This window comes from Gekko japonicus, unplaced genomic scaffold, assembly GCF_001447785.1.
Source record: "Gekko japonicus isolate JY-2015 unplaced genomic scaffold, Gekko_japonicus_V1.1 scaffold125, whole genome shotgun sequence".
In the NCBI taxonomy this organism is placed as follows: Eukaryota; Metazoa; Chordata; class Lepidosauria; order Squamata; family Gekkonidae; genus Gekko; species Gekko japonicus.
In genome coordinates, this window is record NW_015165834.1 from 899208 (window position 1) to 914681 (window position 15474).

The window sequence follows — 15474 nt, forward strand, 5'->3', positions numbered from 1 at the left end:
AGCTGATTTCAACATTGCAGATCAACCAAATTCCATATTCCTGGAATTTCCCGGAGGGAAATATAGAGACAAAAGGGAAAAAAATTGACTCGGTTTTCAAAGCAGAAGAATGGTTGAAGCGGTTTTTCGGATCGAAGGAGGATGAACAGCAAGAAGGAGGGGGCGGAGCAGATACCACAGAAGACAGGGACGGAGACCAGGGAGCAACAGGTGGCGAGGCCAAAGAGACATATGATCTGCGGCTTAGAAGACCAAAGTAACTCTTTGGAGACTGGAAACCTGCAAACAAAGATGAAGATGAAAGAACTCTGAGCACACACAGATGATGATGGAGAGAACACTAACATGGACTTACTAATTTCCGATTACATTGACTTAAATGAAAAGCTTTTTAATTTTGAATACTAACAGAATACTAACTGTTAATAACCCTCCCTCTTGGGATTTTAGTTATAGTGTGGGTTTTTTATTTGCTGTCCTTTATCCTGGGGTAACTTTTCCCTTCCCTTTTTCTTTTCTGTAGTGTCTACGTGTAACAAAAAAGTAACAAAGCTACCCTGCTCGCAGGGGATTAAAAAAAATAAATCAGTTTTCCTCCAGGCCATCCCCCAGACCAGACTCCATAACTATATTAAATATAAACTTTGAATTTTTAAAAATTTATATAACTCTAAATGGCAGTAAGCAATATAGAAGCAACCCCCCCTGCGGTGCCCCCCTTCCTTTGCTGCCCTAAGCAGTTTTCCTCCAGGCCATCCCCCAGACCAGACTCCATAACTATATTAAATATAAACTTTGAATTTTTAAAAATTTATATAACTCTAAATGGCAGTAAGCAATATAGAAGCAACCCCCCCTGCGGTGCCCCCCTTCCTTTGCTGCCCTAAGCACGTGCTTATTTTGCTTTGTGGTTAATCCAGCCTAGATCATGCAGGAATCAGAAGAGGTGTGTGGGGAAGGATGTCTCCGGGTGAGGGGCCAACAGTCATCGAAAGGAGAGGCAAGGGAAGATCTTGCTTGGATACCCAAGCTCAGTGCAGTCAGAGCAGTAACGTTGCCCCAAGTTGGAAGTGTGCTGCTGCTGCTACTGGGTTCCTTTGGAGCTACAAGAAGTGCTTTGCAATCCTGTCTTGTGCACACAGTATAAGTGGTATCTGGAGCACTCCAGCCATCTCCACATTCAGTCAAGGGGATGACAAAACAGGGCCCTGGATCACTGAGTCATGTGACTCAGTTTCTGAGAGGTCTGAATGGAATTGATGGGCCAGAGGGTGCTAAACCCTCCTGAAGGCTACCATAGGTCTCTGACTCAGTTCATGCTTTCTTCCATCTCAGGCAGCCTGTACAACCAAAGACTACCTCTGGCACAGATGCCCACCTCTATTCCTGCAGTCCCCTTCAGACCCCTGGAAGAATAATCCTTGGGGATGCATGTTCTATGCTTAGGAATAACTTTGTGGCTCTGCTTGGCTGGAGAGAGAAAGTTGAAACTGACTCATCTGGTCAGCTGAGCCATTCTTTTGGAAGAGGAGAATGAGTGTGTGTGTCTGCATTCTGTTCACAGAGGGGTAGGATACACACCAAAGGGACGATCCAAACCAGCATCTTAAACACTCACATATGGTTGAGGATTCCCTCCTCCGCCCTCCCTTCTTTGTTGTTTAATTAAAAAGAAATGCCTTTCACAGCCAAAATAGGAACAGATGGGGTTTTTTTTAATGTAACACAAAAGATGAAGGACTGGATTGTTAAGAAACATTGGAGTTTATTAAATGCCCTATTTTAGCCAAAATCAAAATACGCCTCCTTTCCATGTGCTAGATACAGAAGTCACCCAAAAGAGCTTCTATACATGCCCAATAACAAACATTTTAGAGAAGACTATGGCTTTAGTCTATTATGACATAGAAGAATGTTAGTTTGCTTTTTATACCCATTTTCCTTTTTTTTTTTGTATCTCGATTAACATGGATTCAAACGTTTAAGGCACTCACTCCAAAACAAATGTTATTTTCCGGCCTGAGGTTGCTGATATTTTTCATTACATTGCAGCCAGTAATTTGGAAACAAATTACCGCGCTAATGATAATACTGATCAAAAAAGAAAACATTTCTAAAACGAGGGGGGGGTTCCATAACATACATTATATACACAACCACGTTTCTCTTTTAACTTACAATCCGTTGGAATCTATTTTTGTTTAAAAAAACAACAACAACACATATTAAAGACTACTTAAATACTGAAAGGTTTTAAATAACGTAAAATTATTTTCAGTGAGCTGCGAACTGCTGCAGACTTCCCAGCCTATTGGCCCCATTTGAAACAAATACTTTCCTTTTTTATTTAAATCTTGTATATATAACACGTTTCCGAAACAGATATTCCACTCCACATAAATAAGTATAGTTTCTCTGTTCCTTGTTTTAAAAACCCTCATCTGCTCAAATTATTAAAGTACAGAACTGCATGTGCTACCCTTTTGTAACGTTGCTTCTTTTACCAAAAAAAAATAAAAATTCCTTCATTCCTAATCTCGTGTACAATATTACTGTATTTCCAGAATACATCATGGACCATTAGTAAAAAGTGTTAATTTGCAAACCCTGAACTTTACAGTAAAAGTTTAAAGGATATTCTTGGTAAGGATGTCCAATGGAATGTACACTCTGCAGAGTAGAGTTTGGTTTGTACTGGGCTGAAGTGGAAAATGCCTCCAGAAGAAATCGTTTGAACAAACCAGAGATGTGTGCTCTTTGCAATTCCAAAAGTGCAAGATGGTATACTTGTAAGACTCAAAGTTACTGGTCGATGACTGCGCTGGAAACTGGGCAAAAGCCCCAAACACCAGTTGATAGTTGGAGGAGCGTCACCTTGCTTTTTGCCCACCCATACTTCCAAGTCACAACGGTTAGTTAGCAGCACAGCCAAATCCTTTCATTGCTGTTTCTGCCATATCCTTTCTCATCTTCCCTTCTGGCATCAGCAGAAGGCAATCCCTCGGTCCAAACTCCGGGGGTGGGGGGTGAGGGGTTGTTTTTTCAGAACTCCTGCTGCAGCCCACAAGAAAGGGCAACCATGCATCCCATGCAAGGAATGAGCGGAAAGGCAGTTTCTCAGTGCATTGGACTGCCCAGAAGCACAGAGACTAGTACGGTCCTCTCTCTGGACTCAGCACCATTGGCAGAAGATAGGATCAGAGCTCAGGCAGCATCATGCTCTGCTGAACACTTCTGTGATCCGAGGACAAGGTGTTTCCTCCTCCTCCTTCTTTTTATAAGTCTCCGTCTGAAGGCGGTTGACACAACTTGTAAATTCTGCAGAAGGGCAACATAAAAAGGAAAGGAATGTTAATGTACTCCATAGCAAAGGAGGCTTCAACCGCTTTCACATGACCTCTCAAGAGCAAGGGTAGATAAAGACCACCAGTGTATTTCCTACTAGATTCAGCCTTATCTATCTAACAACTTCTCACAGGGTCACAACAAGCATGGTGATGGAAGATTCAGATCTCCTAATTATTTTTAAAACTGGAAACTATAGGTCAGATTGTGGTGGTGAAGACATGGGAGAAAAGGGGTGTTTAACCCATTCCACCCCCACTCCAACTCCTACCCAACGAGCATGGTGTAATGGTTAAAAGTGGCGGACTCTAGTCTGGAGAACCAGGTTTGATTCCCCCAGTTCTCCTCCACATGAAGCCTGCCGGGTGACCTTGGGCCAGTAACAGTTCTCTCAGAACTCTCAGCCTCACAAGGGGACTGTTGTGGGGAAAGGAAGGGAAGGAGATTGTAAGCCCCTCTGAGACTCCTTAGGGTAGCATAAAGCAGGGTATAAAAAACCAGCTCTTCTTCTTCTATCCATTTTCATGATTTTTATCTACCCCTTACTATTTGTCTGTGTGGAGCAAATAGCATTGCTCCATAAGATCTTGAGGCCGTAGTGGACAGCTCAATAAAAGTGTCAACCCAATGTGCTGCAGCTGTAAAAAAAAAAAAGGGGGAAGCTCTATGTTATGGATTATTTGGAAAGGGATTGAGAATAAAACAACCAATACTGTAATGCCCCTGTATAGATCTATGGTGCAGCCACATTTGGAATACTGTGTACAATATTCTGGTCACTGTATCTCCAAAAGGACATTGCAGAGCTGGAAAAAGTACAGAGGAGGGCGACTAAGATAATTAGGGGATTGAAGCACCTTCCTTATGAGGAAAGGCTGAAGAGTCTGGGACTTTTCTGTTTAGAAAAGAGATGACTAAGGGGGGACATGAAAGAGGTTTATAAAATTATGCATGGGGTAGAGAGAGTTGATAAAGTGAACTTTTCCTCCCTCTCCCAAAATACTTGAACTCGAGTGAACACACACACATGAATGCACAAGAAGCTGCCTTATACTGAATCAGATCATTGGTCCATCAATTGGTCCATCTACTCAGACTGGAAGCAGCTCTTCAGGGTCTCAGGCAGAAACCTTTCACTTCACTTATTGCTTGGTCCCTTTTACTGGAGATGCCAGGGCTTGAACCTGTGACCTTCTGCATGCCAAGCAGAGGCTTTGTCACTGAGCCACAGCCCCTCCCCATACATCCAATTAAGCTGATGGGCAGTAGGTTCAGGATGGACAAAAGGAAATACTACTTTACACAGAGAGTGATTACAATGTGGAATTTGCTGCCAGAGGATGTTGTGATGGCCACAGGAATAAACAGCTTTAAAAGGGGATGAGATATATTCATGGGGGATAAGTCTATCAATGGCTACTAGCCATGGTAACAGAGGGGAACCTCCATATCCAGAGGCACTAAACCTCTGAATCCCAGAGCCAGGAGGCAACATCAGGCCTCTCTTCCCTGTTGTTGGCCATCCAGAGGAATTGGTTGGCCACTGTGTAAGACAGAATGCTGGGCTAGATGGACCATTGGTCTGATCCACCAGGGCTCTTTTTATCTTCTTAACATGCTCAAGATGAACAGAATGTTCTCACAAGTAGTATTATGGGTTCATTATGGGTTATTTTCCTCTGAATATCTATGTTCTAAAGATGGGGGCTTCTGGGTCTGAGGAAGTGATTTCTTATGGGCTTAGGAGGATCTAGTTACAAATTAAATGTTGGGGGCAAGTATCTCTCCCAACCAAAACCCACTAATTCTAAATCCTCACCACTCATGAGAACAAAAAGTCCAAAAGAAACAAAACATGGAGTTGATTCATCTGGCTTCGCTATTCCCATGAACATGGCAGGGCCCTCAGATAACAGTTGCGTGCCCACATTACTGAGCAGTTGTAAATCCATGCCCCTTACTTGCTCATTAAAACCCACATCGACATAAATCATTTTAATGATCAGACTATTCTAAACACTTCATGCAGCCCTCAAGACTTAGCTCCTGAGTGATCTTTGCTTATCTGATATGGCTGCAGTCAGTCCTGAATCACGCTTGCTTATCAGGATGTCAGTTCCACTCTCCTAAGCCGACAACATCCTGACAACCATCTCTGATTTATTTTATACAAAAATACAAGAGCCCGAAAAAACGGTTTATGAAGAGTGAAAGACGAACATCTTAAAAATAATTATGCTGCATTTTGTGAGCATAGCATAGCATTGGTTGGATGTGTGTGTGTGTGTCTGCATCTCAGTGCTTGTAGATTTGTTTCTACAGCCCAAGTACCATCTGTACAAAACCACCTACCGGGGTGCAGACTGCGGCATCTGATCCATCACTTTCAGATTTTTCGCAGAGATTTCTACTCTTGGTCCCTAAAGCAAACAGAAGAATGGATGGTATTGACAGTGCCGGTAAAACATCTAAGCCTTGCGGGAAAACACTAAAACAGGAATATGTGATTTTTATTTGAAAATCCATTAACTTCTGTTAGCGGCTTTGGAAAGCACCAAGGTAGCGCCATTAGTCATCTGTGTTTACTTAACTTGAAAGGATTCCCAAAGCACTTTACAGCAGCGACTGCCCAGCACCGTGAGATTCCCATAATATATTGGGATGCAGACAGACAGAAGGTGCAAGGTTGCGTGGGTAAGCATTTTCCCTGGTCCGTGTATCTAAAGACCTTTCCCTGCTCAGTGCTTACATATGAAGCTGGATGACACTGACTCTCTTAAGGTCAGCGTTATCCTTTCTGACTGGCAGTGCCTCTCTGGGGTCCGAGAGGTCCTTCACATCACCTGTTACTTCATCCTTTAAACTAGAGATGCAGGGATTAAATCCAGCACCTCCTACATACAAGGCTCTGTCACCGACCCATGGCCTCCTGCTCAACTTGCCATACAAAAGTCAGCCTAGTATAGTAATTAAAGGGCTAGACTGGATCTGGGGGACCCAGGTTCAAATCCCTGCTCTGCTATGGAAGCTGGCTGGGTGACCTTAGAAGATGGTGAATTCTCTGATCCCTCTGACAAAGCTTTTCCAGTGAAATGTGGAAGGGCTTGGTGCAATAGTAAAACTGTCACCTGGCATCTCTTTTCCACAGTTGGCTTGTTGACTTTGGGCCAGTCACACATTCTCGTGCTTACTTTTCTCACAATGTTGTTGTGAGGATGAAATGAAGGAAGGGGAGAATATTGAACACAAGAGGGGACCCACAACAAAATGTTGCATAATGTGTTGTCACTTCCTGAGCTAGGGCAAAATTCTGTGAGATGGAGGCTAAAAAGCTCTAGCTAGCTCACACTAACTCAGCTTAGAGGGAACACTGGTGACTGTAGTCCAGAGAAACCCCACAGTTTAAAAGTAATCACTGTTATCAAAGCTCTGCAGTTTTAATAGCATTCCCATGACTAAACTACTGTAACTCAACATTACAGCTGATTTAGCAATACCACTTTGGTCAGGATGAGGCATCAAAGAGCAGTGTCGCTGGGGGGTGGAGCTACATTTGAGGCCTCTGCCCTTCTCACTCTATTGGCATTCCAATGCAGGGAAAGAACTGGCCAGGCTGACCCACCTCTGGGCAAAATCCTTCTGGCTCCAGACTTCTTTGCAAAGGGTGATAAAAAAGCTTGCTGGCTCTAGCATCTAGTATCTGAGAAGGAAGTTTGGCACCAGTGTTCCCTCTAAGGTGAGTTAGTGTGAGCTAGCTCACAGTTTTTTAACCTCTGGCTCACAGATTTTTGTCTTAGCTCAGGAAGGATGGCTCCAGAGCAAACTAATGTACGCAGTAGCCAAATCGCTCGCTCACAACTTTAATGCCCGTAGCACACAAAGTAGGATTTTTGCTCACAAGACTCCACAGCTTAGAGGGAACAATGGCACACACTCACACTCTTGCATTCTCTGAAGAAAAAAAGGTTTTCTTCCCTGCCCACTCTGTTTCCCCCCCCCCTTCTATCAGTAAACCTAAAACTTAATTAGCTGGGAGGAGGTGGGGGAAGAGGCAGAGCGGAGGCACTGGGAACTTCTCTTGCCTGCTCCAGTTTCCCCGGGGGTGGGGTGTATGTGCGCTTCCTTCTTGCAAAGTGGAAGGAGCTGCCCAGTGAAGAGAGCTGAGAGCTGCTGCAGTTTGCTTTAAATTGCTACGTTGTCTGTTGGAAGCTTGAACGTTCGGTGGAGGGGGCGTGGCCATGGGGAGGACTCAATGCTATCAGAACAACAGGCGAGAGAGGGACGGGGAGAGAAGGCTCCTCCCCCTCTGCCCTGGTAAGTCCGTTCTCTACGCAGCCGCAGTGAACTCTGTTTTACTTTTTGGCTGTTTTTTTAACTCCCCCCTCTATATTTTAAAGTTTTTAGATTTTTCTGCACACCTGGGAAGTAACTGACGTGTGCAGGATAATCTCTTTCCCCCCCATGCGGTCCCAGTCTGCAGAAATAAGTATCCACAACAGAGATGAGACCCATGGCTATTAGTATATAGATTGCTTTGGGTCTCCATTTGAGGGGAAAGGTATGGTATAAATGAAGTAAGTAAACATTTGGCAGGTCCATAAATATTTACAATAATCACATTTTCCTAATTTTTTGTGGGGGATGGGGACAGTGCAAAAATAATGTGATGGTCATTGACAGTCTGCCTGTAAAAGTCTTGAGCTCCCATTATCTTTTGTTCCTTAGCTATTGTATACATGAATGTACAATTTCTCATATATATTGCTGCTGAGAGGATTCACTAATCTGTTCTTTCATACTCACTTGTTTTCTCATTATGTCTGTCGCCTGCATAATACACTTGGGTAAGAGTCCATGACTTCGAGCTAATATGGCCGCCTGCTCCAACGAGACACTCAATGTACTTCTAAAAACAGGATATAAGATTTTTGTATTCAGGAACAGAATTATGTTTCACGTAGAAACATGGAATTACAGAGCTGGAAGAGACCACACAGGCCATGTCTTCCAATCGCAGCAGAATCAGCCTAGAGCATTCCTGACAAGTGATAGAAATGAAATATTCTTAGCAAAGAAAATGTGCAGGTCACCCCCACCCCCCCGGAGAATAACTGTGCACACCTCACTCTTTCAAAAGTGTTATTTACTTATTTGTTTAGAGAATTTCCATTCTATTTTAAAAACATCAAAGGCAGTTTACAATAAACAAAGTGTGTAATAACACACCCATCCTAATAAACAAAGTCCATCAATGAAAATGATCAATTAAAACAGCAAGAGAAACAGACCGCATCTTAAAATTATAAGAAAATGTCAATATCTCAAAACAGCAATCAAATAATTAACAATAAAGCATTGAGCCATGACCTTGGCAAGCTAATCCAAACTAGATATCTGTTCATAAAATCCCATCCAATGGTCTCTAGTTTAAAAGGACTTAAAATGTCCAAGTCTGAACAAGTTAAGAGAAGATTGAGTTAAGGGAACAATGTCTCATTCAAAAGTGTGGACATGATTTTCACCTATTCAAAATTCAAGTGAACCAAAGAGGGAAGTGTAGAACAGCTTGCGCTAGAGTCATCTCCTTACAGAAATCACAAACCAAACAACTTTGACTAGTTCTCACTAAGGCAGCAAACCTGTGTCTGAGCTGTACCACTCCAGGTGGCAGGTGGAGAAATCGTATGACTGAATGCTTCTCCAAACAATTTTTTCCCCACACAGAAAACAACGTTGCAGAAAGGAAGGGATTTATGAAGTCTACACAGAAGGTCTACACAGAATCCTTCGCAGGTCTATTCAGTAGGTCTTACTTCTAGAAAAGTGTTCCTAGGATTGCACTGTTAATCAGGCTGTCTCCCTGATAACAAATTTCCTATGCAGATAATATTTTTGTATGGAGAAAAGACCACCCAAGTTCCTCTCTGCTGAGTGATATGGTACAGGCCTCAGCACAAACATCTCATCTCAGTGAAAACTAGATGTGTGAACCACTTATGCAGAAAAGTGTTCCTCTCGGAGGAATATGACATTTGGAAATGCCCCCACCTTTGCATGCCGGTGCCGCACATGACGACCTGGCAGGCTCCGAGACGGTAACAGAGCTCCGAAGATATGGGCAGCAGTCCTGCCCCTGATACAGAACTGCTGGACTGGCTACCTTTGGAGGTGACAAAAGACTTCATCAGCCTGCACAGTTCATCCATTGCATTGATGGGACGAATAAGCTACAGAGGAAAACAACGAAAAAGATTGCATCAGTGGGTCATGTCCTCATCTCTTCTGTACTTACAGATTTGCCGGAAATTGTACCCGGTCTGATCCCTTACACCAACAACTCATTCATGAGAACAATTCCAAACATGCGAAGTGGGACTAGAGATAATTTGTCTTGGGAGATTTGTGAATGGGTTGAGTTGACAGGCAGTCAAAAGGTCATTTCACATGCACAGTAACAGATCTTGGTTGGCCCCTGACAGCACACCCAACAGAGAGCCACAGTCAATCCACGCTCTTTGAGGAGTGTGGCTGCACTATACGTGGCTTCATTTATATAAATTATTTCTAGGCCTCATTTACGTCACTGCCTCTTGAGGCACCTCATGGAAAAAAATTCAGCTCAGAAAAATATAAACACCAAATAGAATTTTAAAACAGCAATCTAAAGCAATAGCTATAAAACACAGCAACCCTGGAGGCAGCAACAGAAAGCCAATTAAAGAGACATTATATTAAAATGAACTACGGCAACTCAGCACCATAAAAAAGAGCAAGATATTAAAAGCGCTAAATACTTGTAAAGTGCTAAAATAGATTGAAATTAAAATGTTTTCAAAGGGCTGTCCGGTTCGGTTTTCAAAGGGCTGTCAGATTCGGTTTTTAAAAATTAATCTCACATATATGCCTAAATATGTAAACTGTGGAGTGGTCCAAAGGCAGAACTATTGAAAGAGACAGACTTTGGCCACAAGGGCAAAAAATGATGGCAACATGATACAGATAGGGTTGCCAGGTCCCTCTGTCACCGCAGCAGGGGGATTTGGGGGGTGTTCTCGGGGCTGATTGTATTGATTTACCCCGTGTAATCTGCATTGAGTCTCAATGAGAAAGGCGGATTATAAATAAAGAAATAAAAATAGAAATTAGCTTAATAAAATAAACAAGCATCAAAACAGGCAAAGTGACAACTTATATTTTTTTCACTTTGCTGCATTTCAGATTTAAAAAAAGGTTTCTGTACCTGATCAATCTTCACAGCTGCAGTGTTGGAATCTGTAGGCAGGTTGGATCTCTCAAGGTAAAATGCCCTGAAACAAAGTATTAAATAAACTAAATAAGCTTGGGGACGGTCTAGTTTCAAGCTCTCCTCCTTCCAAAACAGCATGGATGAGGAGCCCTGTGGCCTAAAGACCCTGTGGCCCTGTGGACTCAAGAACTCGGGTCAATTATATTAATATTCATTTTCATAAAAAATTGAGGGTTCTGTTCCTGATGACTGCTATTGTTTCCCCCCAAAATTTTGGAAAACTGTCCGCAAACACAGCATTTCCCACACAAAGTATAAAAGAAAAATATGCTTGGTCTTGCACTCGGCCAAAGTATAGGTTCCATCTTTTGTAAGGAATTAGCAACAGAAGCTCCTCAAAGGAAGGTACAAGATTTCTTGGACTGTGAGCTTGTGAACAACAGTTCTGTAGTGCAATCCTACACAGAGTGTCTTCAGTCTAAACCCATTGAAAGCAATGCCATTAGTCTGGACTCACTGTGTATAGGCTCACAGTCATATATTTCTCCTTGTTTTCATAAAATCATAGACTTGGAAGGGACCTCCAGGGTCATCTAGTCCAACTCCCTGCACAATGCACGAAATTCACAAATACCTCCCCCCCACCCCCCCGTGACCCATGCCCAGAAGATGACAAAAAGACCCCTCCAAACTAGCTTGGAGAAAAATTGCTTCCAGACCCCAAAGTGGCAATCAGCATTTCCCTGAGTATGTAAGAAAGAGCCACAAGACCTAAGCACTGATGCCACCCTTCCTGCCCTCCCTCTCATGAACTGCCTAAGTTCACGGAATCAGCACTGCTGTCAGATGGCCATCTAGCCTCTGTTTGAAAACCTCCAAAAAGGGGTTTGGGAAGGGGAGCAATCTTAGAAGGATATATAATGCCATAGAGTTCACCTTCCAAAGCAGCCATTTTCCCCAGGGAAACTGACCTTGGTTGTCTGGATATGAACTGTAATGGCGGCAGATCTCCAGGTGCCACCTTGTGGGTAGCAACCCTACTCCCAGTAACAAAGTTTCCTGGTGCCTACTGGGCTGCAGTGGGCGTGAAATCAGCAGAAATAACTGCTCTCTTTTAAGAAAGGTTAAAGTTATCCATGTTTTTTTACCTGTGTGGTTGGATACAAGCCACTGCATTAACAAGAACATCAATACTAATGAGAATCCATTTTGGTTTTAGGAGAATGCTTACTATCAACAATGTACTTTTCACTCTTGCTGTACCTGAGCTTGCGATAATACTGCTGCACCTTCCCAAGAGAAGAGGCGTTAATTTGTTGCTGAATCTCTTCCAGAGACGAACCACCTGGCTGGGATTGGCCTTCCAGGTTTTCAAGGGCTGTAAAGATTTTCATGAAAGTGTGTTATGTCTCTATGGTACATCCTCATATTTTCTCTGGTTTTAGCACCATTACAATGCAATGAGAACAGTGCTTTTTAATAAATCACACTCCTCAATTTATTCCTCCTCAGTCACAGCCCAATGAGAAAGGCAGTCATCATTCTGTTTTGCAGATGGGAATGCTGAGATTGATCAAAAAATGTAACCAGTCACTCTGCTTAGCAAGCATGCACTCCCCATTTCATTGAGTTACCTGGCCGTGTGTGTGGCTGCACTAAATTTTAATGGCTTTTTCAAATATCTGTCTTGAGGGCAGTTTTGTTTTAGAGATGACTTTCTATATGCTTGTTAATGCAACAACAAATACAAGCAAATTAATATGTGCACCTCCATACTGGGGTTGTGGCACAGTTTGGGGGAAGTTACTACAGGTTACTGAAATAACTTTCACACATACTGGATAATGAACTTTCAGTGCAGTTTAGCAACCATTTGCAACTGTGGAAAATCCAGTTGCAAACAGTTTCTGAAGTGCATTATCCAACTTGTGTGAAAGCAGCCTAAGACTCAACTGATCCATAAAAACCACAGAACGGGCTGCTGAAATCTGGATGTGCCCCTACCATGTGTAAATCAAGTGATGAGGCCCAACTTTTTAAGAGTAAAAGAGGCACATGGATGAAGGGACTTGAATCCTCTATTTATCCACATAAGAAGAGCCCTGCTGGATCAGGCCAATAGTCCATCTAGTCCAGCATCCTGTCTCACACAGTGGCCAACGGTTTCTCTGAACAGCCAACAACAGAGCATAGAGGGCAAAGCCTTCCCTTATGTTGCCTCCTGGCTCTGGGATTCAGAGGTTTAGTACCTCTGTATGTGGAGGTTCCCCTCAGTCATCATGGCTAGTAGCCATTGACAGACATCCTCCATGAATCTATCCAATCCCCATTTACAGCTGTTTATTCCTGTGGCCATTACTACATCTTCTGGCACCGAATTCCACATTGTAATCACTCTCTGTGTAAAGTAGTATTTCCTTTTGTCCATCCTGAACCTACTGCCCATCAGCTTCCCTGGATGCCCTCAAGGTGTATTACTTTCAGAGAGGGAGAAAAATTTCTCTTTGTCAACTCTCTCTACCCCATGCATAATTTTATAAACTTCTATCATATCCCCCCCCCCCCCCCTTAGCGGTCTCTTTTCTGATCTGAATTTTTCAGCCTTTCCTCATAGGGAGGGTGCTCTAACCTCCTAATCACCTTGGTTGCCCTCCTCTGTACCTTTTCCAGCTCTGGAATGTCCTTTCGGAGATACAGGGACCAGAACTGTACACACCATTTAGCTTGCTGCAGTCTCTCCCACCAAGTACCTCTCAGTTAAGGTCACTTGGTTCATCAGAGCTCAGGCATGGAGAATATCGCTCTGAGTGCGTGTGTGTGTGTGCACGCGCGTGCATGTAGGGCTGAAGGCAGGAGGGCTCACAGAGACAGGCAACCAGCATCATGCCAGATCACTGTGCTTGGCATGCAGGGTCAAGTCTCTGCTCCAGGGACCGTGCCTGCCCCCCCCCCCCGGGTCTGGGAGTACCACTAAGGCTCAAAATGCCCCTGGCATGCCTGGCTAAATGCAATCCTGTCTCCGATTTCCTCCCCCTTTGTTCGCCAGCAACCGACATCTTCACACGTAGATGCTGAGGGTTTTGTTTGCACTCAGGCCGAAAAGGTTGCCTACTTAGGGCTCAGTGCATGCATGCGCATGTGCACCACTCTACTCACCTTTTGCTCTAAAAATGGGGTGTCTTCACTTTATGAGATTCAGAAAGGTCCAAGTTAACAAACAGGTTAACTTGGTTAACCCTTCATTTGTAATCTGAAACCACCCCTCCCCAAAAGCTTATTATGTTTGTCCATATGTTTACTTACTCTCACAGTTTCTGCACTGCAAGCAGGTTTCTTAGTTGGTATTCACTTGTCGTGATCAGGTTTAAGCTTTTAAAAAATTAATTCCCATGGCCTCCTTCTTCACTTACCTGTTAAGGGGCCACTGGAAAGGAGTGCTGTTCATCTGTATTATAATTAAAGCCTGGTGTACACTAACTACGTTTATAGCTCATGGTTTACGGGTGTGGGGGGGGGATTCCATCTGTACCTTTTGTGAAAAGCACGGCATGCAACTTCAGGCTTCCTCCATTCTGAAATCGGGAAGGCAGTTTGGAAAAGTAGTAGCTGTCCAGGTAAAAGATAACCTTTAGAAGCTGCCGATTCCCTTCAACATGATAGAAGACGTGGGTATCTGGGGAAACAAGGATATAGTGTTCCAGAAACTAGATCACTGAGATGGCTGATTTGATGAGACCGTAGAACTGAAACTCTGAAATTTTATCAGGCAACAGATATCTTTTAACAAAGACCAAAGGTCCAGCTTATCTAGAATCCTGTCCCTAAGGGCATACATGCAAAGAACTCCCTGCCTGCTTGTTTTCTGCACACTACATTCAGAGTTTACATTTACATTGAGTTTACAATTCAGTTACCTTTACCTTTTTATCATGGCTAGTAACAACTGATAGATTTACAGAGCCATCCTAAGCAGTGGTTTTAGGAGTGGAATTCGGCAGTGGTCTTAGCAGTGGAATTCAGTGGTCTTAAAGAAGGATTTAATACTGCATATTAAAAGTTTCTCCGTTCTAACTGTGCCCAGTTAAGGGTGGGTTTCTTTAAAAAATAATCCACTGTATCTACAAGTGCTGTGTAACAATATCACAAAACAATAAAATTAAGCAAACAAATGAACACAGTTCTATCTCAGAATTAACTGCAGTCCTGCCAGGTGTTTAGCAAAATCTGTAGGATGTGCAACTCTAATTAACAATCCACAGAGATGAAGGAACCAGAATGCTTCACACAACAGATGGCTCAGCACATTTCAGGAGCGAATGCAAAAAATCACAGGAAAAATTAGCCAAAGAGTAGTCGTAGAAAAGAGCAAGAGTCCAGTAGCACATTAAAGACTAAGAAAATTTGTGGCAGGGTATGAGCTTTTGTGAGTCACTGCTCACTGAAGAAGTATCTGAACAAGTAAGCAGTGACTCATGAAAGCTCATACCCTGTCACAAATTTTGTTCGTCTTTCAGGTGCTAATGGACTCTTGCTCTTCTCTACTGCTGGAGAGACTAAACGGCCATCCATCTTGATCCTTCTCCACAGAGTAGTAGTAACTGGTGAATGGGCTCACTGGCTACAAAGCACTCGTCCAGTTGCTTGAAGTAAAAGGCAACCTTGTCCAGTTCTGAAAGGGTGGCCTGGATATCCTCCAGCATAGTTCGCTCCTCTTTCTGAGGGAGAAACAAACAGAAGTAGAAGGATAGATTTGCAAGGAATCACCGGTACACACACTCTCTTCTCCCCCAAGCTGTGTGGAACCAGAGGGGAAAGGACAGCATTTTCCTCCAAATCCCCATAATATAAACTTAACTGAAAGATGTATTCTGTGATTGTGATAC

At 43.2% G+C, this 15474-nt stretch overlaps 1 protein-coding gene across 1 annotated transcript in view; it reads right to left on the reverse strand.

Moving 5' to 3' along the window:
- Window positions 1–1766: 1766 nt before the first annotated feature.
- Window positions 1767–15474, reverse strand: part of PREX1 (phosphatidylinositol-3,4,5-trisphosphate-dependent Rac exchange factor 1) — a 202993-nt gene continuing 189285 nt past the window's right edge. Inside the window, exons 33-40 of the mRNA XM_015410907.1 lie at window positions 15207–15306; window positions 14121–14264; window positions 11855–11969; window positions 10586–10652; window positions 9394–9572; window positions 8149–8251; window positions 5698–5765; window positions 1767–3318 (exon numbers count right to left, since the gene is read on the reverse strand). Of these exons, the coding sequence (XP_015266393.1) occupies window positions 3276–3318; window positions 5698–5765; window positions 8149–8251; window positions 9394–9572; window positions 10586–10652; window positions 11855–11969; window positions 14121–14264; window positions 15207–15306 (819 nt within the window). The 3' untranslated portion in view covers window positions 1767–3275. The remainder of the gene's footprint in view (window positions 3319–5697; window positions 5766–8148; window positions 8252–9393; window positions 9573–10585; window positions 10653–11854; window positions 11970–14120; window positions 14265–15206; window positions 15307–15474) is intronic.